We start from the raw sequence: 23,439 nt of genomic DNA, 5'->3' as shown, positions 1-23,439 counted from the left end.
CCAAACAAAGGCACCCAGCTCTGCCGGCCTTCCTGAAGGGATATTCCTTCAGGCAGGGAAAGACTCTGGCTCCAGACCCTCTTAGCTCAGCCATATATTTAAATCAGACAGCATGAAGGCTCTTCCCAAGCTCTGCTTTTCATTCTCTCAGTGTAACTGTCTGCAGCACAGCTTTTTCCCCCTTTTTTCCCCTTTTCCCCCCCTTTTTCCCCTTTATTCTCACATCAATGTTGTTAAACCCCTCACATTTGTCATGCTGACCAGAGGAGCTGTGACACAGAGCCAGGCTGGCCAGGGAACCACCCTGCCTTGTCATTGTCCTCACCTGTGTGGGCACTTGGTCACCTTCCCTACAAACACAGGGACAATCCTGGTGCCTTCCCACTCCAGATTTTGTGGAGGAAACACCAGTGGAGCTCTTTCTTGGATTTGTCCTACCATCAGCTCAGGCAGTGAAGTGTCCCTTCAAATATATTCTCCACCTCCCCACAAGGCACCAAACCACCCAGAGGACATTCAGACTCCTGTTTTTGGTAGCCACGTGCTGTAATACCTGTAAATGTACCCAGAACATGCACTGAGAGGAGATTTTCAACCCAAATCATTATTTATGGGCTCTGAAGCTCTCCCTTCTCCAGTTTCTGCCTGCTGGGACGGTGCTGGGTTTCTGTTTTTGTTTGGAATTTCATCTGAAGACATGGATTTCGGTGGAGCATGGCGGTGTGGAGCCAGCTCCAGGGCTTCCAGCCCTGAGAATGTGTTTAGCCACTGGGAAGTGAGAGGTCAGTGGGAGACGGAATGTGGCCAGTGGAGACAAAAATCCATGTTAAATGGACAGCAGAGATGCAAAATCAGATTTACATTTTTAAAGAGTTAAAAAAGAGCTTAAAAAGCAGGGAGAAGTGTGTTCCCTGGTGGGAGCAGGAGCTGGGATGGGATGGGGTGGGATGGGATGGGATGGGATGGGATGGGATGGGATGGGGATGGGATGGGATGGATGGGATGGGATGGGATGGGATGGGATGGGATGGGATGGGATGGGATGGGATGGGATGGGATGGGATGGGATGGAGATGGGATGGGATGGATGGGATGGATGGGATGGGATGATGGATGGGATGGGATGGGATGGGATGGGATGGATGGGATGGGATGGGATGGGATGGGATGGGATGGGATGGGATGGATGGATGGGATGGATGGGATGGGATGGGATGGGGATGGGATGGGATGGGATGGGATGGGATGGGATGGGATGGGATGGGGTGGGATGGGGGATGGGATGGGAGGGATGGGATGGAGGGGTGGGATGGGATGGGATGGGATGGATGGGATGGGATGGGTGGGATGGGATGGATGGGTGATGGATGGATGGGATGGGATGGGATGGGATGGGATGGGATGGGATGCCGAGGCGGCGGGGCTGTCCCGTTCATTCCCGGCACAGGGAAGCTCTGGGATGCCGAGGAGCGGGGCTGTGCAAACCTGTCCGGTTCATTCCCGGCACAGAGATGCTCTGTGATGCCGGGGCCTCGGGGCTGTGCAAAGCCCAGCTCTGAGCGCGGCCGCTCCCGCCGCCTGCGAGCGGATTGAATTACGGCAAATTCGAACTGCGCTGGCCCTGCCTCCATCCCTGCCTCCCTCCCTGCCTCCATCCCTCCCTCCATCCCTCTCTCCGCCCCCTGGCCGCCGCCGGAGCGGGAGGAGGCTCGGCAGGGGCGGCAGCGCGGCCACCCTCGCTCGCCCCGCCGCAGCAACTTCGCGGAGCGCCGCGGGCACACGGAGCGGAGCCGGGCCGGGCCGAGGCGGGCATGCCGGCGGCGGCGGGCGATGGGCTCCTGGGCGAGGCGGCGGGCGCGGAGGCGCGGCGGGCGGCGGCGGACGGCGGCTCCCTGCTCGCAGCCTGGCTCGGGGCCGCCGCGCCCCGGGAGCGCCTCCGCGACTTCCAGCACACCAAGAGGGTCGGCAACTACCTGATCGGCAGGAAGCTGGGCGAGGGATCCTTCGCCAAGGTCCGCGAGGGGCTGCATGTGGTCACCGGAGAGAAGGTACGGCCGTCTGCCGCGGGTAACACGGGGCGGAACGGGGCAGAGCGGGGCAAAACGGGGAGCGGGCTGTGCTCAGTGCCTGCCGGCCGGGAGGGCCAGTCCCCGGCAGGATGGAGGGGCTCCTCCGGCTGCATGGAGGAGCACCCGGGGAGGATCGTGGAGCTCCTCAGAGGATGGAGTAGTTCCCCCGGAGGATGGAGAAGTTCCTCCGCCAGGATGGAGTAGCCCCTGGGAGGATGGACGAGCCCCCGGGGAGGATCGTGGAGCTCCTTCGGCAGGATGGAGGAGCCCCCCGGCAGGATGGAAGAGTTGCCTCTGAGATGGAGGAGCCCCCCGGAGGATGGAGGAGTTCCTCCGGCAGGATGGAGTAGCCCCCGGGAGGATAGAGTAGCCCCCGAGGAGGATGAAGTAGCCCCCAGAAGGATGGAGTAGCCGCCGGGGAGGATCGTGGAGCTTCTCCGGCAGGATGGAGTAGCGCCCGGCAGGATGGAATAGTACACTCTGAGATGGAGGAGCCCCCCAATAGAATGGAGGAGCCCCCCAGGAGGATCGTGGAGCTCCTCCAGCAGGACGGAGAAGCCCCCCGGCAGGATGGAAGAGTTCCCTCTGAGATGGAGGAGCCCCCGGGCAGGATAGAGTAGGCGCCGGAGAATGGAGCAGCCCCCGGGGAGGATGGTGGAGCTCCTCCGGCAGGATGGAGCAGCCCCCCGGGAGGATGGAGTAGCCCCGGGAGGACGGAGGAGCCCCCGGGAGGACGGAGGAGCCCCCGGAGGACGGAGGAGCCCCGTGGCTCCAAGTGTCCCGAGCCCGAGCGGCTCCAGCCGTGCCCGCCTTCCCGCGGGGCAGTCCCGCCTTCCTCCCGCGCTGCTTCGGCTGCCTTGACCTCCCTTTTTTTCTTTTTCCTTTAATTCTAAATGTTCATCTTCCCCCCGATGTGTTTGCTCACTTTTCCTGGCGAGAAAAGCGGGGGTTTTGGTGAGGCTTGTGTCGCGACATGTGACATGCGGGTACCTGGCCATGGCAGATGCTGCGGGAGGGGGCACACTCCGCTCCCGAGTTGTTGTGGTGCAGCACACGGCAGATGTGGAGATGCAGCCCGGAGGGTTCTTCCCCAGGGTTCTGCTTGGCAAAGTCCGTGCAGGGGCTCTGCTTTTTGGTTTTTATCCAGAGCCCTTCGGCGGAGGCTCTTAGCCATCGGTAGAACGGGTGGCAGCGTTCTCAGGGGCTGGGCAGGGCAGTGAGTGCGGCAAGGACGAGCTCCCGACAGAGAGTTGTGCTGCTCTTGTTTATCCACACAACTTCTGAGTGCTGGGAGGGGAGGCTGAGGGAGCTGGGAAGGGTCTGGAGCCCCAGGAGAGGCTGAGGGAGCTGGGCAGGGGCTCAGCTGGAGCAAAGGAGGCTCAGGGGGGACCTTGTGGCTCTGCACAGCTCCTGACAGAAGGGGACAGCCAGGGGGAACAGGGACAGGAGGAGAGGGAACGGCCTCAGGCTGGACATCAGGAGGAATTTCCCCGTGGTAAAGGGTTTTAAACATTGTCAAGGGGCTGCCCAGGGAGGTTTGGAGTGCCCATCCCTGGAGGTGCCCGAGGAAGGACTGGAGGTGACAAGGAATGGGAATGGGGCACAGCCTGGGCTGGGTGATCTCAGAGGGCTTTTCCAGCCCCGGTGCCTCTGGGATTCTGTGAGCTCTGGGATTCTGCCTCTCGTGTGTCCCTCACAGAGGGTTCCCTGCCGGAGCAGGGGGCTGTGTTGGTGTCATTCCCTCCCTTTGGTGTCATTCCCTCCCTTTGGTGTCATTCCCTCTTTTTGGTGTCATTCCCTCCTGCTCCATCAGGAACGTGCCGCTGTGGGTGATGGCATCCCTGCACTCCCGGGCAGTGATTTCCTCATTCCGGTAAATTTGTCACGGAGAGGAATTTAATACGTGGCTCTGAGAGTCCCATCGTGTGAAAAACGATAAGGTTTGTGAATATTGTCATGTAGGAATGCATGAAAAAATAAAATAAATAAATGTTGCTGTGCTCTGTTACCAAGCGTGCTCTTCTCCTTGGTAACAGAAACATCCAATGATCCTGCAGTGGATAAAAGGCACATGCACACACACGTCCTCCCCACCTCCACGTTTTGGGCTTGCTACATTTATCTCAGTCTGTTAGGAGGGGAAAAAAATAAAAAAGAGCCACCACACCCCCCTGTGTCTCAGCTCCCAGGTCTGCTGCTCGATTCGGGCTTTTTTTCTCCCTCCGTGGTGTCTCGAATAACACACGCTGTGACAAAGTGACAAGCAGAAACTCCAGAGTCACCCTTCCTTGCTTGCTTCCTTCCTTCCTTCCTGGGGCATGCAGGGTGACCTCTGAGCTCTGTCTGTCTGTCCGGTCCATCCCTGTCCAGGGTGACCTCCGAGCTCTGTCTGTCTGTCCTGCAGAGCCCTGTCCATCCCTGGGGCAGGCAGGGTGCTATCCCAGCTCTGTCTGTCCCAATCCTGCACTCTGGCACTGGCTCAGGACCAGTCACACACTTCCAAACTGACCGACCCAATGTTCACCATCCCAAGTCCAGCTAATTGTGGATAAACTCCAGTTAATGGGTGGGAGAGAGGAGTTATTAATGATTTGCTTCAACCCCTGAGCGAGGTTCCTCCTCTCAGCCCAGGGGTGGATGCTTCCCATCCCAGTGAGGATTCCACCCTGGTGGACCCTCAGCTCTCCTGGGCACAATGTGTGGTGTGGAGCTGAGATGTGCCCACATTGGCCCACATTCTGTAGGATTGCCCTAAAATCGGTGTAAAGCAGAGTCTTGCTCGTGCTGAGCCAAGGGCCTTCCTAAATTCAATAGGACTGCCCTAAAATAAGTGTAAAGCAGAGTCTTGTTCATGCTGAGCCTAAATCCAGTAGGATTTCCCTAAATCTGAGTCCTGCCCCTGCTGTCTGGAGCTGTTCTGGCAGAGCCTGAGCCCTCGGGGTCACTGAAATGTCACACTTGAGTCGGGGGGGCCCCAACAGGTTTGGATTTGCAGCAGACTTTAGCAACTCTGGAGCAGTTAATGTCTCAGAAAATGGAGTGTTTGGGGATGAAATCCCTGATTAATGAGCCCCCAGGCAGGCTGGGATCCCTGGCCCTGACTGGAGGCATTGTGCAGGCTGCCAGAAATGTGCCATTACCTCAGGCTGGCATTTCTGGGGGCTGCCAGGGTGCCCAGGAGGGTGGGATGGCACATCCTGGGGCCAGGCTCCTCCGGCAGGGCAGCTGGAGGGGCTGCCCTGGCGCTGACCTGTGTGGGCTGGGGCTCAGCAGCTCCTGCCAGCCGGGCAGGGTGAGCTCAGGTGAGGCTTCAAACCTCCCCTCGCCAGGTTTGTACTGCTGGGCATTTTTACTTTATTTTATTTTATTTTATTTTATTTTATTTTATTTTATTTTATTTTATTTTATTTTATTTTATTTTATTTTATTTTATTTTATTTGCCTGTTTTGTTTTCTGTGCTTGGGAAAGCCCTTGGTGCAGTCAGGAGCAGGAGGATGTCGGGCAGGTTATCCCTGCCGTGGCTTTGGGATGGAGCATCGCAGCTGCACCCTGACATTTTGGGGTGCAGGGCTGATTTGTCAGCTCAGCTCAGGCAGCCTGAAGTGCTAATCCTGAGCAAACACAGCTCCTCTGTGAGCAGCAAGGCAGTTTGGCTTTAAATTGAGAGTGAGCTGTGGCTGGGTGACTTGGGAGCCTGGGCACAGCAAAACCCTTGGCTTGCTCCAAGGCATTGTCTGGGTTTCCTCAAGCAAAGGAAACCTCTCTCCTTTATAAAGACAGATATTTTAATATTATATTTATTATTATTATTAATATTTCTATTCATATATATTATATCTTATATCTTATATATTATATATTATATATTATATATTATATATTATATATTATATATTATATATTTATTATATATTATATATTTATATTTTATGGTTATATTTATATTTAATTGTTTATATTTTTATGAAACCTCATCCTCATGGGAAGGAGCTACCAAGTTCCCCCAGGGAAACCACCTGGGAGAAATGAACAAAAAAAAGAGTCTTTTATAAAAATACACTTATTTTTTGCGCCCTTAGGGAGCTGAGAGTGCCTTGCCATCACTGTGCTGGGGTGATGTGAGGCTGTGTTATCACACCCTGTGTTATCTGTTTGTTATCAGCTGCAGACCCCAGTAACTCTGCACAGCACTGTGTGGCAACAGCACACTGACAATCCATTGTTCCTGCAAACAGGAACAAGATCCAAGATTTTATTTAACTGCTTTGCAGTGTGATCTTTGGCACTACAAAAAAAAAAAAAAGTCACAGAGGCAAATTGACTCATTCGCTTTCTCATCCAGGGAAAACTTTGTTTATAATTTCCCTCAGTGCTATTGTTGAGCTGGAACAAGGTTCGTTTTTAGTTACACTTAGTCAAGAGCCTTTCAGCATCAGTGGGAAGCAGTGGCTAAAAATACAATTTACCAGTTTTGCTACGGAGGCAAAGCAATTAATATTAAAAATGGCTTTTTCACAGAAGAGTTCACGTTCAGAATGCATTTCCTTATTAAAGAGGCAGAGGAAAACCACAAAGAAAAGGCATGTTCGAGCCTCCCCACCACGAGGTGCAGGGGTGGGTCCCTGCAGAGACCTGGAAATGCCTCTTTGTGCCACAGAGTTCATTTCGCCAGGGGTAAATTTGCCATTTCCCTGCCTGTTCCACCACAGGTTGCAGGGAATGGAGACTTGGTGGCTTTTGGGTACATCCCCATGCTCAGTTCTGGGATCTTTCCCTGGGTCAGCAGGTTGCCTCACTGCACACAAAAGTTGATTTTCCGGGGTGTTTGCAGCTATTTCAGTCCAGCCTTTTCCTTGTTCCCTCCTCCCAGGCATTGTGAGGTTGCAGGTAAAGCTGTGAGACCGTCACTGCTGCCAGGGCACCCGAGGGTAAAGCTGCAGGATTGTGGTTGGAAATTTGATCTGCTCTTTTATTTTTTTTTATTTACTTGCATATCAGTTTCCTGGATGGGTTTGTTCTCTCACATTTAGTTAGTCATTTTATCTTTACCAGTTCCTCCACATATTTTCAGATTTTATCTCAATCCATTTTTTTTTTTAAAAGCTTATTTTGAAAAGTGAATCTTCCCGACTGTGAATCTTTCTCCAGGATCTGCTCCCCTTTATTAACCAGCTGCCAGCTGTTGCACCTGGCTGGATGTGCCACTCTTAATCACATGCACCGAGGAAACAGAGCCAGGCTGTTCCTGCAGCCTGCATTTCTGACATTTTCCTCCTTCTAGGTGTTTGCTTTCACAGCTTTTCTTTTTTTGGTGTCACAATTTGTGCTGAAGCCGCTCCAGGCACACTTGTGCTATGTGCAGCCCTCCAGGAAACGTTTTGGAGAGCAGAATTGTGCCTGCAGGAGCAGGACCAGCCTGGTGTGCCACTGTGGTGTTCCACAAGGTGTTGTGGAGCTTGCAGGAGCTGGAGCAGAAGGCAGGGCGAAGCTGATGTCTGAAATCTGGAAAACAAGCAGGTGAAAATTGGGTATAAAGCCAAACTCTTCGCTCTGTCCCTGTCCACAGGAATGGGCTGGGCTCATTTCTGCAGAGCCTGCCTGGCACAAAGATTCACTTCACGCTCCCCATTAAGCAGCCTGTGTTCTGCAGCGAGCTGAGTGGGTGCACATGTGGCAGTTCCTTATCCCCTTGGGATAATCTGCCCTCAGGTCTGCACTCAGCACTTTGGAGGAAGCCTCCTGTCAGCAATGTGCTGCTTTGCTTTTCTCATCCTGGCAGGATGGGGAGGTTTGGGTTGAGCTGACACCAGGTGATGCTCACATCTGGATCCCGTTTGTTCCTGAGAGTTTTGTGGGTTTAACTTGTTCCATGGCATGGGAGGTTGTGGATGAGCAGCACACGGATGTGACCCTTGTTTCTGGGTACTTCAAATGCCATGAGGATCTGCAGGGGCTTCTTCACCAGTATGGAAAGAGTGAACAGTGGAAGAAGTCATAAATGAGCATGCATTGCTTTCAGTAATGAATTGAAAAAGCAAACTGAGACCTAGAAAAGGTTTCAGGTGAATTGGGGCATGGCAGAGCTGCTGCTCACCTGGCACTGTGGGGTGCAGGTGCTGCTGCTTTGGGCATGCAGAACCAAGGAGAAATGTGTTTTATGGGGGTTTCTTTTCAGAGTGGCTGGGTAGGGGCATTGTGTCACCCCACTTGTCCAAACCATCTCCTGCTGGTGGCTGAGCTCTGGCAGAGAGCAAGATCAAACCTCACCCTCACGGGAAGGAGCCACCACGTTCCCCCCAGGGAAACCACCTGGGGAAAAACGAACAAAACCTGCCCAAAATCTCCTTTTTGCACCTTTGGTGCTACACCCGTGCTGCTTCTCGTTTGCCATGTGAGATCAGAGGCACACTGAGGAAAACCACTGCAACAAAGAGAACTAAAAAAAGCCAAGTTATATAAAATAAAGTTCCTTTGCTCTCTGTCTGTTGTGGAAGATTGTCATGGAAACATTTTTTTTTTTTGGAGAATAAATTCGTTTTCTGTGAATAATGTCCACAGAGCTGAGGGAGAGAGAGTGTGTTATTTATCTAGAAAATCTTTACTGGAGACACCTTTTTTCCTGGCTCCTGACAGTTGTAAATGTTTTATCTGCTGTGTTTTAAATCACTACAAAGGAGGGTTTTACCTGGGTCTCAAGGGCAGTAGGATGGGCTGGTTGGGCTTTTCTCTTCCCTAAAGCCAGAGAGCTGAGTTGGCATTAAATCAGGGCCTTCTTTAACTCCAGTTCTAAAATGTGAAACAGGGGCTGTTTAATGGGAAACATCCCCCACAAGAAGATGGGAGATGGGGAGATGCTGTCTGCTGGAGTTAGGAGGGTGAGTTATGGATTGTTTTCCCTGAGGAAAGTTTTCCCTGATGGCTGCTCCCACCTGGAGTTTAGAGCTTTCCTCCAGGGCTTTGCCGTGTCAGGAGTGGGGGTCAGAAAGCCCTTTTTGTGAGGAAACAGGGAGATTTTGGACAGCAGTGCTCAGTTTTTGCATGCAAAGCCATCTGTGGCAGGCGCTCAGAGACAAAACTGCTCCTTGCAGGAAATGTCCCCGGCCTGGGGGCTGGTTTTGACAGGGATTTCTCTGGGAACCTCTGAGTGCATCCTCGTGGATGTCTGTGCCTGGCTTCCTGCCACACCGCTTCCATCAGCCTCTGCACAATCTCTCCTGGCTTGTGCAGACATCCTGAGAGGCCAGCGCGGTGGAAATGTGAAATGTGCAGCCCTCCCTCACATTAACTGGCTGCCCCTTTAATGAGCTGACACTGAGAGGGTGCTGGGAGTGATTTCTTTCTGCCAAAGGCCAGACAGATCCCCTCTGTGACCCCTCAAGATAAGCCATGAATCAGGTTCCTTCCCATGGATGGGGCTGTGCTGTGCTCCTGCTCCCCAGGCAGTGTCTGGCATCCGTGCCTGCTGCAAATGCTGCAGCTTTGGAAAGGAAAAATGTGCTATGGACATGTAAAAGCAAGGAGAGAAATGTGCTTTGGTCATGTAGAACCAAGGAGAAATGTGTTTTATGGAGGTTTCTTTTCAGAGTGGCTGGGCAGGGGCATTGTGTCAGCCCCATTGCCCCCAAACCATGTCCTGGTGGTCCCTGAGCTGTGAAAGCCTGGCTGTGCCAGGGATGCTGAGATGTCAGGATGTGTCTGTCTGTCTGTCCTGTTTGAACAATGAGATGAGAGGGAAAGGGCGGCTGGCTCTATGGAAACAGCCGAGCAGAGCTCCAGGGAAGGAAGGATAATCTCAGTTCCCTGTGGAACATGGCACAAAGCTCCCCATAAATGTGATGTTGAAGAGGAGTAGCCTGAGTTTGCCCAATTCACCTTTTGGGATGTTCATTTTAATTTTATTCAAGAGCTTTCTCTTATCAGAAATCTTTGCCCCATGCAGGTGCTTGCAGGAAACCATGGAGTCAGTGCTCAGCATTCTCTTAATTAAATGTTTTGTAATGTCAGTTAATCCAACAAGCAGTTCTTGGACCTCAGACTGCTCTGAAGCTCTTCTCAGAACTCTTTCCAAAACTTCAGCATAAATTTTTAATTACATAATTTAATTAATTTATTCTAAGAATAGTCCCCAGTGCCTTGGACAGGTGTAATTAATACCTTTTCTTATCTACCAAATACATCCTGCTTATGCTTTTGGGGATTATGTTTAAGTTGGCTGTGCCACCAAGAGGCTTTAGGTTCATTTGCTTATCTAAAGTCTTCCTGAGTCCCTTTCTAGCACTTTCTGGCATGTTTGGGCTGTAGGGAATTGGTGGGATGCTGGTTTTACCCCTGCTGTATTTCCCTCCAGGCCAAGTACATGAGTGAATGTACTCATAGTACATGAGTGGATGTGTTCTGAGCTATTCTCTTGTCTGGAGGAGTTTCTGTGTCTTCAGGGGCTGATTTCCAGCTTTCCTGGCTGCCTCTGGCCTGAGGCATCCTGCCTGCTCAGACATTTATCCTGGGGCTGTGCATGGCTACACCCCAAACTCTTGGCTTTGTCAGGAGAAAAGGAAACATCTCAGTGACTCCTCCCCACCTTTTCTGATTGCTGATTTTACTACAATTGGAGCAAATGCTGGAACACCCTTGTTCTGTAGTGCTTTATTTCCCAGGATCCTGGAACTTGCTGTATAAAAACCCCACATTCCTTTACTGAGCTGTAAAATTTGCCAAGCTGTAACAGTTTAGAGAAAAGAATAAACCCTACCCAGAGAATGAAATTGGCATTTTCTAGTCCTTGGAGTTGGTTGTGATGAACAACTTGTTCTGTGCCTGGCTGGGTGGTTGCCCAACATGAGATGTCCTTGAAGGGGTTGGTTTTGGGTCTGTTTAATGGGATTTGAATTGGCCACCCAAAACCACCAGCTGCTTTTTGAAAAGGGAGCTCAGATTCTTGTGGTGAGAACAGTGGGAAATACAAAGCAAGCTGCAAGTGAAGCCAGGCAGCTATGGCTGCAAACAAGAGAGGAAAGAAACTGAATTTATTGCTGCCTTGGGCACAGCTAAAAGAAGAAAAAGCTGGGGATGGACTCTCAGGAGTGATGCAAGTCACAAAATATCTCCATGGTTCTGGTTCTTTGTGTCATTCTCCTGGCTGAGGTCAAGGGGGACAGTAAAGGTTTGGGATTTGCAGTTTGTTTCTCCTCCTGGCCCTTCCCTCACCTGTGTCCCGTGTGCTGCAGCCCATCCTGGAGGGTTTTTGGAGAGCAGCACACATGTTGCTCATAGGATGTGTCACAGCAGAACCTTCAGGAAAAGGAATTCATTCCAGCAGTGTGATTCTAGGACTCAGGAACCAAAAATATGGGCTCTTACTCATCTTTGTATCTCATAACACAGAATAACCTAAAGCATTTATCTATTTACACAGCACAGCCTTAGCCAAAAAGCAGAGTGGCGAGAGCCACTGTTGCTACATATTGAGAGTAATTACTTGCTTTATCATTTATTTTTTTATTTCTGTGCCAGTGTTGGCCAGGAACTCGAGTCAGGAGCCCTGAGTTGGGCTGATGCAGGGACCAAGAGCCCCTCCTTGGAACTGGGGAGAGCAGAGCAGCACATGTGGACATGTATAATGTGATTTTGTATAATGTGTTTTTTCTATAATGTGATCTTTGTATAATGTGCTTTTTGTATAATGTGCCTTTTGTATAATGTGCTTTTTGTACAATGTGTTTTTTCCTCTCAGTGAATTAGGGGTGCCTCACCAATATCAATAATAGATTGCTGCTCCATGCTGCTACCGCTCCATGCTTTGTACCTTGCAGCTGTGATAAACGCCAGCTTTTAATTCATTTTTTAATTTATTTTTTATTTAACTTTGTGTTGCGCTGCCAACGTACAGTGTGCTGTCTCCTGTTTGTGTGACCTGTGCATCTGTTTGTCCTCAGCAGAGTAACTCCTGTGCTTTGCTGTCTAAACACTCCTCTGTGCTCAGCTCCATCTCATCAGCTGGAAGAATGTACAATTTCAGTCTGTTTCCTTGGTGAATCACCTGGGGCTCTCAGAAGGGCTGGAATCCAGCTCTGATTTACCTGTTGTTTTATCTGAGGGCTGAATGGTGTCTCTTTAGTGGGAGTAGTCAGCAATGCCAGGTGTTTGTGGTCCTGAGGCAGCTCTGGAGTGTGTGTTCACCTCACCTCTTTATCAGGATGATTTTTCCATAGTAGGAACACATTCAACAGCACACTCAGCACTGTTGGCTCCTGGCTCCTAGCACACACTAGGAAACCCAAATTCCTGCAGTTTTCCCCTCCAATTCCAAGGCATTCATGTTCAGATGACCCTGAACATTTCCAGGCATGGAGCAGCCACATCTTCTCTGAGCATCCTCAGGGCCTCCCCACCTTCACAGCCAGGAATTCCTTCCCAATATCCCACCTAACCCTGCCCTCTGGCAGTTTGAAGCCATTCCCCTTGCCCAGTTCCTCCAAGCCCCTCTCCAGAGAAGAAGCAGAAAAAAGAAAGGTGCCAGGAGAGTGGTACCAAAATGGTTTTGTTTTCCGTAGTGTGTTTTTTATGCAAATCATGCAAAGCCAACACTTGACTGCGGTTAAGGAAATTGTAATGAAAGGATATCATCTCCAGTGGTGTACTGGAAGCCAGGAAAAGCCAAAAACAAAAAAGCCAAAAACAGCACTTAAAAGTTGTAAACACCAGCCTGGAGGCTTTGAGCGAGCAGCTGCCTGAGGTGTGTCAAGTGTTTGTGGGTGCTCAGTGGGATTGTCCCCTCTCCTGTATTCCTGATTTCCTTGAAGGGATTTTGGAGTGTCACTGTGCAAGGAAATAAAGGGTGGGAGAGCAGCTCTTCTTCCTCTGACCTGTGCAGATGTGCCTGAAGCCATGGTGGTGTGCCAGCTGAGAGGGGACATCCTTGTGACCTCTGGTTTTTTTAATGGTTGTTTGTACAGCCTTAGAGCTACAAACCATGGCTGTGGCAGCTAACAAAGCTGACAGCCCCCTGTCCTGCTCCTCCCCAGGTGGCAGTGAAGGTGATTGACAAGAAGAGGGCCAAGAAGGACACCTATGTCACCAAGAACCTGCGGCGCGAGGGGCAGATCCAGCAGATGATCCGGCACCCCAACATCGCCCAGCTGCTGGACATCCTGGAGACTGAGAACAGCTACTACCTGGTCATGGAGCTGTGCCCTGGCGGCAACCTCATGCACAAGATCTACGAGAAGAAGAGGCTGGAGGAGCACGAGGCCCGCAAGTACATCCGGCAGCTCATCCTGGCCGTGGAGCACCTGCACAGGGCTGGGGTGGTGCACAGGTGAGATGGGGGCTCAGCTCCTCTCAGGGTGTCTGTGTGTGCTGGGGGATCTCCTGGTGCTCCTGAGGGCTTTGTGGCTGCTGCTGCTGGTGTTTGGGTGTTGCTCCCTTGGGCTGTGCCTGCAGGAAGCACCAGCAGCTCCCCAACCCTCCATGGTCCTCATGGGTCCCTTCCAGCCCAGCATTGTCACCCTGATTTTTTAAGATTTTCTAAGCCTTCTGATGTTTCCATTATTGTAATGAACTTTCTCACACGCTCCATGTAAATAACTCATTGCTTTCCATTCTTTTGTGGAGGAGGATAAATTGGATGGGCTGTTGGTTTGTCCAGTGCCATTGGAGAGGTGCCACTTTCCAATCCACTGCCACTCTTGGAAATCTATCACTATTAGAGTTAAATATTTTATATGTATAACTATATAAAATATATAAAAATATAAAAAAATAGATAAAAATAAAAAATATATTAAAAATATAAAAACCTTTTACCTTAGAAAGAGCAGCATTGTGTTGTTTCATGTCCTGTAGTGACACAAATATCCTATAGGATATTCTGTGGTTCTGTGCCACTAAAGAGAAGGTACAATCCAAAAGCAGGGCCCTTTCCCTCCCCAAAGCTCTGCCCTAGAAGGAGAGCAGGAGGAAATAATGAATTATTTCAGTATTTTATGGAGAAGGTGGTTGTGCAAGCCCCTTGAGGAAGTGCAGCAGGGTAGGGGCTGAGCTGGTTTGCCCAAAGCCTGGCAGTGCTTAAAGTTAAATAAAAAATCCCCAGCAATCCCTGGCTCCTGCTTCCCTGCTCTTTGCACTTCTGCATCACCTCAGCAGGGTGGAAGTAGCCAGAGCACCACCTCCTTTCCTCAGCACCTTCATCCACAGAATTGCAGACGTGCTGGGTTGGAAGAACCTCCTCCAGGGATCATCCTGGCCCTGCTCAGGACACCCCAAAAATCCCACTCTGTGCCTGACAGCACTTTCCAATGTAATGGGCAGAGTTAGGTGATGCCACATCATCCAGTTTGCCCAGAGTGCCACAGGATTCTGCATTTAGTGCCTGCTGTTTGACATGTTGGCTTTGATAATTATTAATTTTAAGCCTTTTCCAGCCACTCCTTGACTCTGTGCATGAGCATCTCCTGGCAGGGGATGCTGTGGAGCTCACCTGGGCTCCGGAGGGAACAGGAAAAGCTCAGCAGGGAGGAAGATGATGAATAAAGAGAGGCTGGGAGGGTGCAGTGGAGACGTCACCTGTGGCTGTCCCTTTGTGCTCTGTGCTGCCATGGAGCCAGCAGGGTGGTGGGCAGGCTGGACCTTGGGAGCCAGCACCTCTCCCCTCCTGTTCCTGGGTGTATTTATAGGGAGCTGTGCTAAGAAGGAGGCTCTGCTTGCTAAATTTGGCCCAGCTGGTGCTAAGTCTGGCCTCCCACACAGTTCCCATCTGAGGCTGAGCGAGTTGTGTGGGCCCCATCCATCCCTTCTCCTGGCTCCTGTGGGCACGCTGCAGGAGCCAGACATCTGAAAATGCTCCTCAGGAGCTGCCCACAGCCAGCCCCTCCAGCTGTGCCCAGCTGTGCCCTGAAGCTGCTTTTTCCCTTGCCTTGGGCTCTGTGTGCTCCCTGGGATCCATCAGGGATAACACACTGCCTCTGCTCCCACCTCCAGCTGCATTTCAGGTGCCACTGTCACAGAAATATTGGAGCAGGCACCAGGCTCTCTGTCAGCCTCAAAACTGCTGATCTCTTTCGATTATTAAGCCCACAGCTTGAGGCAGGGATAAGGAAGAGGTTTTACAGCTTTCAGGGATCAGCTGATACCCAGTGTTTAGACAGAGGGAGAGATAAAGGAAATAAATCTGTTAAAATGTGTAAATCAAGTGTCTGAGATGGGCAGAGGAAAACCAGGCAGGAACAGATGAACATGATGAGGTTTTAGGAGCAGGATTGGGTGAGCAGCAGCAGCAATTCCTCTCTTTGCAAAATTCACCTTCTGCACAGTGGCCAAGGCATTACAGGGGGCTGGCAGGCTTGGCTTTGGTCCTGCTCTCTTTGAGAGAAAGACTCAAACCCACATTTGGTGCAGAAATAGCTTGTTCCCTCAGCACAGGCTGGAATCAACAGGCTGCTGTGGTGAGAGGGAGGCAGGGCTTTGGGCCAGGGAGAGCCTGAGTTCCTCTGGGGATGCTGAATTCCTGTGTGGATGCTGAATTTCTGTGTGGATGCTGAGTTCCTGAGTGGATCCTGAGTGTGGATCCTGAGTTCCTGAGTGGATCCTGAGTTCCCTTGTGTGGATCTTGAGTTTCTGTGTGGATCCTGAGTGGATGCTGAGTTCCCCTGTGGATGCCAATCCCTGCCCCACAGGCAGCCTCCTGCCTCCACCCTGTTTCTCAGATCACTCCTTGGGAGGTTCCACACAATGAATGAGCAGGTCTAATTCTGCCCAGAGTGCTAAAACCTGACAGAATCATATCTGCCAGCATTTTCTCTGCCTTAACCCATTCAATGAGTTCCCTTCTCCTGCAAGCAAAGAGTGGAGAGGAGTGTGGGGATGCAGGAAAAGCCCTGGTGGTGTGATCTGGGTTTATTCTCTCTGAGCAAACGAGGGAGGAAAATCAACAATTACCTCAGGAGTTGTCCTTCAGCATCTCGGGCCTCTGGCTGTGGCAGCTCTAAAAACAGGCTGCTCAATCAGCTCCTGAGAGAGGGAGGGAAAAAATAGTGCAGGAGGCTGATTCATCCCCTGCCTGGCTGCAGGGGCACTGTGCTCTTGTTGTTGTTGTTGTTGTTGTTATTTTTGCAGCAGGTAAAAATACCGGCCCTGCCATGTGAGTGGGGATGAGGGGGTGTTGGGTTTGGCCACGTGTGCAGCAAACTGCAGCATCCCCAGCCAGAATAGGGGCTGCTGGTTCTCCCTCTAAATTCTTCCCATGCAACGGGGCAGGGCCCTGGGAAGATTTTTGGCGGCATTTTTTGTTCTATTGCAAACAAAAAAAAATGTCAGGTTTTGTCTGTGTTATTTGGGGCGTGGTGTGGATGGCTTAGCCTGTCCCACTTGGGGTGAAAAACCCCAGATTTGATGAAAGTGGCATGAAATTTGCTTGCGTTGCTCAGAAAGCTGCATGGCTTCCAGTCCAGACTGGGCATGGCAGATCACTGCTCCTTGGACAGGAGCAGGCACCCAAAATTCACTGGAAATGCTTTTGTTATGAAGCACTGTTGTGTGAGCAGCCTGAAATTAAAGCACTTCAAAAAGTCTCATTTTTATTTAGAGGTGTAAAAATACCCCCAAACTCATTTCTGACTGTGTGGATGTGTTTTAAAGTTCTAAATATGTCATCTGCTGAGGTGGGGGAAGTCTGCAAGCTGCAGGGTGCAGGAGCTGCTGCATTTTGCTGAGGGGTGCCCAGGGTTCAGAGCTCCTGGGCTGCTCACTGGAAGCAAAATGCCACTATTCTATTTATAATCCCATGCTATCATTTGGGTTGCTTTCCCTCTATCAGGAGAGCTGCTAAAAATACGCTTGCCACAAGCTCAGCTGTGAATCAGGTAGGAATATTTATCTTTTCCTCCCCCTGACAGAGGAAAACAGAACCAAATGGCAGGCTCTGGTGGAGCTTTCTCCTGGCAGAGGGTGTTTACACAGGTCCTGGTGCTGTCACAAAGCAGCATGAGCAATGAGCCCTCTGGGAGCACAGAGACAGCAGGGAAAATGAAGTGAAAGCCTTGGTGCCTCCCACAGGAAACTCTCAGCCACCCTTTTAAAGTCATTTTAGCAGAGCTCAGGCCCATTCAGGGCAATTGCTGTCACGGGGAAGCACTGGGTGGTGTGTTGGTAGCAAAGGTGGATTGCTGCATTGCCCTTTTCCTGCCCAGGTCAGGAGTTGAAGGAGATGAAAAGCCTGGAGTTCTGGGCAGAGCTGGGGATGCCACACGCTGCAGTTTGCTCAGAGTGCCACAGGATCCCTCCTTTGGTACCTGCTGCTTGACATGGTGCCTTTGATACCTTCCAGCCTGTTCACTGGGAGTGCCAGCAGCCTGGCTGCTCATGCAGCATTGATGACAGACCCTGCTCTGCACAACAAACTCTCCTTTGGAAGCCTGGGGCTGCTTCCTTCTCTGCTTTATTTCAGATCTCAGAACTACCTTTGGCCATTCTCCCTGGTGAAACAAACTAAACACCATTTTAGTGAGGACAAAGGGCCGGATTCCTCTTTTACAGAGGCAGCCGCATGGAATCCAGTGGCAGAAGAGTTGGGCTCAATGATATTTTGATAGCAAAGCCTTTGAAATGTACATTGGTACATAAATGTGGTGATGAACCCCAATCTCTGCAGCCTCTCAAGGCTTGAGGCCTTGAGATTTGATGGTTAAGGAGTGATTTTCTGTGATTAAAAATAAGCTTCAGGAGAGAGCAGCCAGCTGCTGCTGCTGTGCAGCTGCTTGCTGGTGGAACCCTCCCTCTCATCCTGCCTCCCCCAGACAAGAAACAAAGTGTGAAATGCAAAACTTCGCTTTTGCAGCCTGCCATGCCGTGGGATAAACTGCTCTGGGAGCAGCCCATGGGCTCACCTGCTCAGGGATTCACTTGTGTTCCTGTCTGCAGGCTATTTGGGCTTCCAGGGTGCTCCAAAGAGATAAACCAGCCCCAGGGACAGCAGCACAGACTCCCAAAGGAGCTCAGCCCATGGAGATGGAGTATTTTAAATGCAGGCAATGCCAACTGTGTGCTGCCAGCTCCAGAGCTGAGGAGACAGAAATATCTGCTGTGGGAATGCAGCCTGGCCCTCCTTGCCTTCATTTTTCCTGGATTTGGGTAATTTCTCCCATGGTTAGACACTCCCAGCGTCAGGGAACTGATCCCTTAGGCAGAGGTGGCCCTTCTTGTTCCTTTTGCTTTTAATGCCTGACACTGGATTTAAGTTTTTCAGCAGTGAATGCTGAGAATTGGCTTATGGGGGGAAAACCCATAAAATAATCCTTTAGTTGTGCTGGTTTTTTGGTTTTTTGTTTGTTTGGTTTTTTGGGATTTTTGGGGGTTTTTGTTGGGATTTTTTGGGGTTTTTTTAGTTTTTTGGTGGTTTTTTGTTTGCTTTGATTTGGGTTATTTTTGTTTTGTTTATTTGGTTGGATTTTTTGTTTGGTTGGGGTTTTTGGTGGTTTTTTTTTTTTTTTGATTGGGTTTTGTTTCTTTGTTTGTTTGTTTGTTTGTTTGTTTTTGTGGGTTTTGGTTATTTGGTTTTTTGTTTTGTTTTGTTTTTGAGGAGCTATGACAGTAAAGGAACCAGATCAGATTGACTTCAGGGGGGGAAACTGAAAGTGTCCAGAGTTCCTGCTTTGCTGCAGTGGAAAAATAAACAACAATAAACACACAAAGTGTTTGGAGACCTGCATTTCATGCAGTGTGTGATAAAGGGTTTGGGACGTTAAAAGCCAAAACATTAAAACTCAGTGGTGAAAGGTGGTGAAGGGTCTGGAGCACAAGTCTGAGGAGCAGCTCAGGTGAGCTTCCTTTTGTAAAAGACAATTCGAGTCTGTACTGGACAGAAGTGGCTCAGTAAAGCATTTGGGATGTTCAGGGAGGTGGGTCCTGAAGCAGGAGTGCACCTGAGAAATGTGGCAAAGCTCCTGCGGTGCTGGTGCTGCTCCAAAGAGCAGAGTTCTGCACTTGGGGCGGACAGAAAGTGCTGCAGATGGGCCATGAGATCAGTTAGCACTCAGTGCAGGTCTGCTGGGAACAGCCAGATGGGCAAACAGCTTTAACCAGCTCTGACTGCACCCTGTGCTGAGGCAATATTTACATTTCTATCTCCTTCCTCTGATGGCTTTCAGGTGCCCTCTAATATTTACCTTGTGTTCCTTTACCTTGGATCCTCTAAAATGCCTTTTCTGGTGTTTGTGGTTACCCCCCTGTCACCCATTTGTTATTCTGATTGCCTGGATGGCTTTTCTCCTTAACTTACAGCTGCTTTTTCCCCCTTTCCTTGCCTTTAAAGTATTCCTTCTTCTTAGCTAATATTTCATATACTCAGAGCTTCCAAATGCTGTTGAGGTGCTGTACTGAGCACTGCAGTGCTTCTGTTGTTTCCAGTTTCATTTGGGGGTTTAGAGGTGGTGAGGAAGGGTTGTTTCGTACATTTTTGTCTTTCCCAGACTGGTTTGGGGTTTTTTTGAAGTCTCTCCCATTAAGTTCCCAGCCCTGATGTTTTCCTGGAGCCCAATCCTGAATTGTTCATTTGAAAACATGATGACTCCACAATGCAATCCCACAGTTTGTGATCCCTGGGGAAGATGTGCAGGAAGCCCTGGGACGTTGCCAGAGGAGGGGATGGAATCACAGAGGGGTTGGAATGGAATCTTGGAGGGGTTTGGGTTGGGAGGGACCTTAAATCCCACCCAGTGCCATGGCAGGGACATCTTCCACTGTCCCAGGCTGCTCCAAGCCCCAGTGTCCAGCCTGGCTTTGGACATTTCCAGGGATGCAGGGGCAGCCCCAGCTGCTCTGGGCACCCTGTGCCAGGGCTTCATCACACTCCCAGGGAGCAATTCCTTCCCAGAATCCCCCCTCACCTTCTGCTTTTAAATTATTTTTAAATTAAATCCCTCCTGTGTAGGTCCTTGTGGTCCCTCTGATGAAGTGAGGGTCATCCTTCGTCCTGCCCACTCCTCTGCCTCTGTTTGAAACACAGCATGGGCATAGATTGAAACATTTTCCAAAAAGAGGAACATTTTGGGAAATGCTCTGAGTCCTTCTTTCACAGATCCCTCCTTGTGGAAGTGCTTGCCTTGCTCTGCTTGGGCTCCTTGTCTTGTTTTATTAAGATATCTCCATCTGTGCTGGAGGTGTCTTCCATCACTTCCAAAGGCAGAGCACCATGGGTGTCACTGACTCCCCATCATTACAGCTGATGCCTTTATTATCTGGATTTTTCCCTTTTTTTTCCTGCTGGGAGAAGCATCTCTGTGGTTATCCCAGCGTGCTGAGTGTTCCAAATATTTCCTGTCTGGATGGGGGCAGAAAATCAGTGTGGTGAAGACTTAGCCAAGTGCTACAAGTCTGCTGCAACCAAAATGATATTTTTCACATTGTGCTTCATGCTCAGGCTGCACAGCTTGGGCTTTTGGGGTGATTTTATGGGTGGCATTTCCATTTCCACCCCTCAGCCTTGGATTTCACCTGTGGAGTGTGGCAATAGCTGTGGTGAGCTCTGCAAGGAGTTTGGGTGACATCTGACTCCTCAAAACTCAGGTTTATCCTGCAGCTGGGCCCTTTGGCTGTGAGCAGAAAGCAGAAATTGACCTCCAGTTCCCAAAACATGCTTCAAGTGTTTCCAGTTTGTGAGTTTTCTGTAAACTTCCAGTACTTAGGGAACTCAGAGAGCCTGGTTAATTACAGGATGTACTGACAAGTGCTTGTAATGTCATTTTGTGCCTGAAGAATAGGTGGGAAGCAGAGTGTGAAAGCAGTGTTAATTTTGGGCAGGATGCATGGGGCTCTCTGCTTTCACTGTGGAACTGTGTGTGCTGCTTTCTTTGTACATTTGATTATAGGCAAGCCTTGCACACACACTGATGAGAGTCAGGCAAAGCTGCTTCATTATTTTGGAGACTGACTCAAAATATTTTCTTTCTTTCAGAGACTTGAAGATAGAAAATCTGTTGCTAGATGAAGACAACAATATCAAGCTTATTGGTATGGAACCAGTTTGGCAATTCCAGTAATTAAAATTGTTAGTTTTATAAAGGGAGTTTTTTGAGGCTTCATAATCCCCCATGTGACAACTGCTAATGTTGCTGCAGCGAGGAGCTGAGAGAGTATAGATAGCAATCAAGCTGTTCCTGACAGCACTTTGTGCAAAAAAACCATCCAAATAATTCAGATTTAACTGGGTATGGGAATAATCCTACATCTCAAACCCACATCTTTCATACTCAAATCGGGAGCTCGGTACAGAATTTAAGAATTGACACCACAGGAGTGCTTTATTTTATTATCATGAGCGTTTCTTATTTGCCAGGGGCTGCATTCTGCCCCCGTGAACATATGCTTCCACTGAAGTCAGTGGGAGTCACTCACATTTTTAGCAGCTGGCAAAATGTGCTCCTATATTTATATTTGTTCCATTTGCTTCCAGCACCCAGGACAAAATTGCTTGAGAGGGCTGGTAAGGAATAAAAAAGATCAACGGTGGAGCCTCGATTGTGTTTAGGTCTCAGTTGTGTGTGGAGCTTGATTCATTCAAGCTGTGCAGGCATTTCAGATTAATCATTGCTGGGGATAGTCTCTCACTGCCTTGCAGAGCTCCCATTAATGTTAATGTGGGCATTGAAAAGAAAATATTCCTCTCATGAAAGAAGTGCCAAACATCTGTTTGTGCTTGTGCCCGTGCCTGCACTCAGCAGTGTCTGTGGCTGCAGGCGTAAAAACTCCTCAAAAAGTTCCTGCAGGCTTAAAAACTCAACTTGCTCTCTTCAAAAAGTTCCATGGGCTGAAAAGTGCTGAGGAAAACACTTGGCATTCAAAGAGCCAGGTCAAATGGACGCTCACTGTGAGATTTACAGTACCAGCAAACAGGGGAGGATGATTAGGGAAATGTGAGATACTCAGCTTTTACTTTGGGAATTCAGGGGTGGAAATGCCACCCCGACTGCCAGGGATTGCTGTGGAAGATAAGAGCAGAGAGAACTGTGTGTTACCTCAGCTGAGGGCCAGGAGGGCACTGAGAAATGCCATGAATCATTCCCCAGGGCTGATGGAGAGCACCCATCGCCCTGATCCAGCAGATAAGCCAGACCAGATGTTTTGCACCACCAACATCTGATGGATTTAAGGAACTCACATCAGTTCCCCCTTACTCTGGAGCTTGGCACCCAAACCAAGCCCTTCCCAGATGATCTATGTACAGTTAAAACTCATGTGCCAAAATAAAGACTCCAGGCCTGTGTCTGCAGTTTGCCTTGGCTGCATGGAGGAGTCTCCTCACTGTGGGTGGTGGGGGAAGGATAGAGGAAAGAGAAGTTTGGTCTTCCACAGCCTCAATAAATTGTCCTCATGATCTGAATTCTGTCCCTTGCTGGGCTCCTAGAAAGGGAGAGGCAGGCAAGGTTATCAGTGCTGGTGGTCTCACTGCTCCCATCGAGATCAGCAGTGCATCCTTAATAAAAACAGTAAAAATCACACTGTGATCACCATGTGCTGACACAGTTTGATAGCAATATCCTCATTTCCATGGCTGTGGAAGCCCTGTCCCCAGCATGCTTCCATTTGCACAAATTCTGCATTTCAGCAGGGGAAAAAAAAGGCACGGGAGCTGAAATGAATGAGCTGAACAAATGAATAAAAGGTTGACAATTGAAGCAAATAAGAGAATGAAAAGCTCTGGTAGAGCACTCCTCCTCTGATGCTGGTGAGGAGCTGCTGATTGGCACCAGCACAGAACACAGCCCTTGTACCCTGGGACTGTCAAACATCACATTTGGAGCTGGCCTGACACAGCAGGATAAGGACCAGGAACAGCTCTGTGTGCAGATGTTATTTCCACGAGTTTCTGAAAGTATTTCCCAGCTGACAGAACTCATCTCAGGCCACAGCTAATGAGCACATTAATTAAGGTAATGGATCCTCTGCAGTATTTGTGGAAGCCCCAGGGATGATTAAGCAGTGCCCAGAGAGAATTGTTTCTCCATCAGAGGCAAATTCTCCCTTCAGTTGTGACAGAGTTCTCCAGGAAAACTCCTCTTTAGCTGTGAAAGATGGGATTCCTGTCCCCCTGAGCCTGCCTGGCCCTCAGGGATGCAGGAATTCACGTGCAGGGATGCAGTTGCCACCATTCAGGCACTTCCACTCACTGTGATAATTGCATTTTTTTGGTAGCAATTTTTGTATATTTGCCTGGTTTAGTGGGGGAATGAGGCTTATGTGCCTGCCCTGCTTCTAATCCCTTGAGAAGCTCCCCAAATTTCACCCAAATTTGATTTTCAGCAAGGTGAAAGATAAAGGACAGGCCAGCACTGCAGGTCCAGTGTAAATAAAGGTGCAGCTAAGGAAAAAAAGCCACAAATC

The 23,439-nt window shown here is 49.8% G+C and overlaps 1 protein-coding gene across 2 annotated transcripts in view; it reads left to right on the top strand.

The window, feature by feature from the left end:
* Positions 1-1,732: 1,732 nt before the first annotated feature.
* HUNK (hormonally up-regulated Neu-associated kinase) overlaps positions 1,733-23,439 on the top strand; it is a 36,598-nt gene continuing 14,891 nt past the window's right edge. Inside the window, exons 1-3 of one of the 2 annotated variants that reach the window (XM_064728835.1) lie at positions 1,733-2,048; positions 13,092-13,384; positions 21,014-21,069. In XM_064728835.1, coding sequence (XP_064584905.1) covers positions 1,812-2,048; positions 13,092-13,384; positions 21,014-21,069 — 586 coding nt within the window. In that variant the 5' untranslated portion in view covers positions 1,733-1,811. The remainder of the gene's footprint in view (positions 2,049-13,091; positions 13,385-21,013; positions 21,070-23,439) is intronic. The other variant, XM_064728843.1, reaches the window with a different exon arrangement.

This window comes from Zonotrichia leucophrys, chromosome 1 (assembly GCF_028769735.1).
Source record: "Zonotrichia leucophrys gambelii isolate GWCS_2022_RI chromosome 1, RI_Zleu_2.0, whole genome shotgun sequence".
Classification (NCBI taxonomy): Eukaryota; Metazoa; Chordata; class Aves; order Passeriformes; family Passerellidae; genus Zonotrichia; species Zonotrichia leucophrys.
This window is presented reverse-complemented; position numbering and strand designations above follow the sequence as displayed.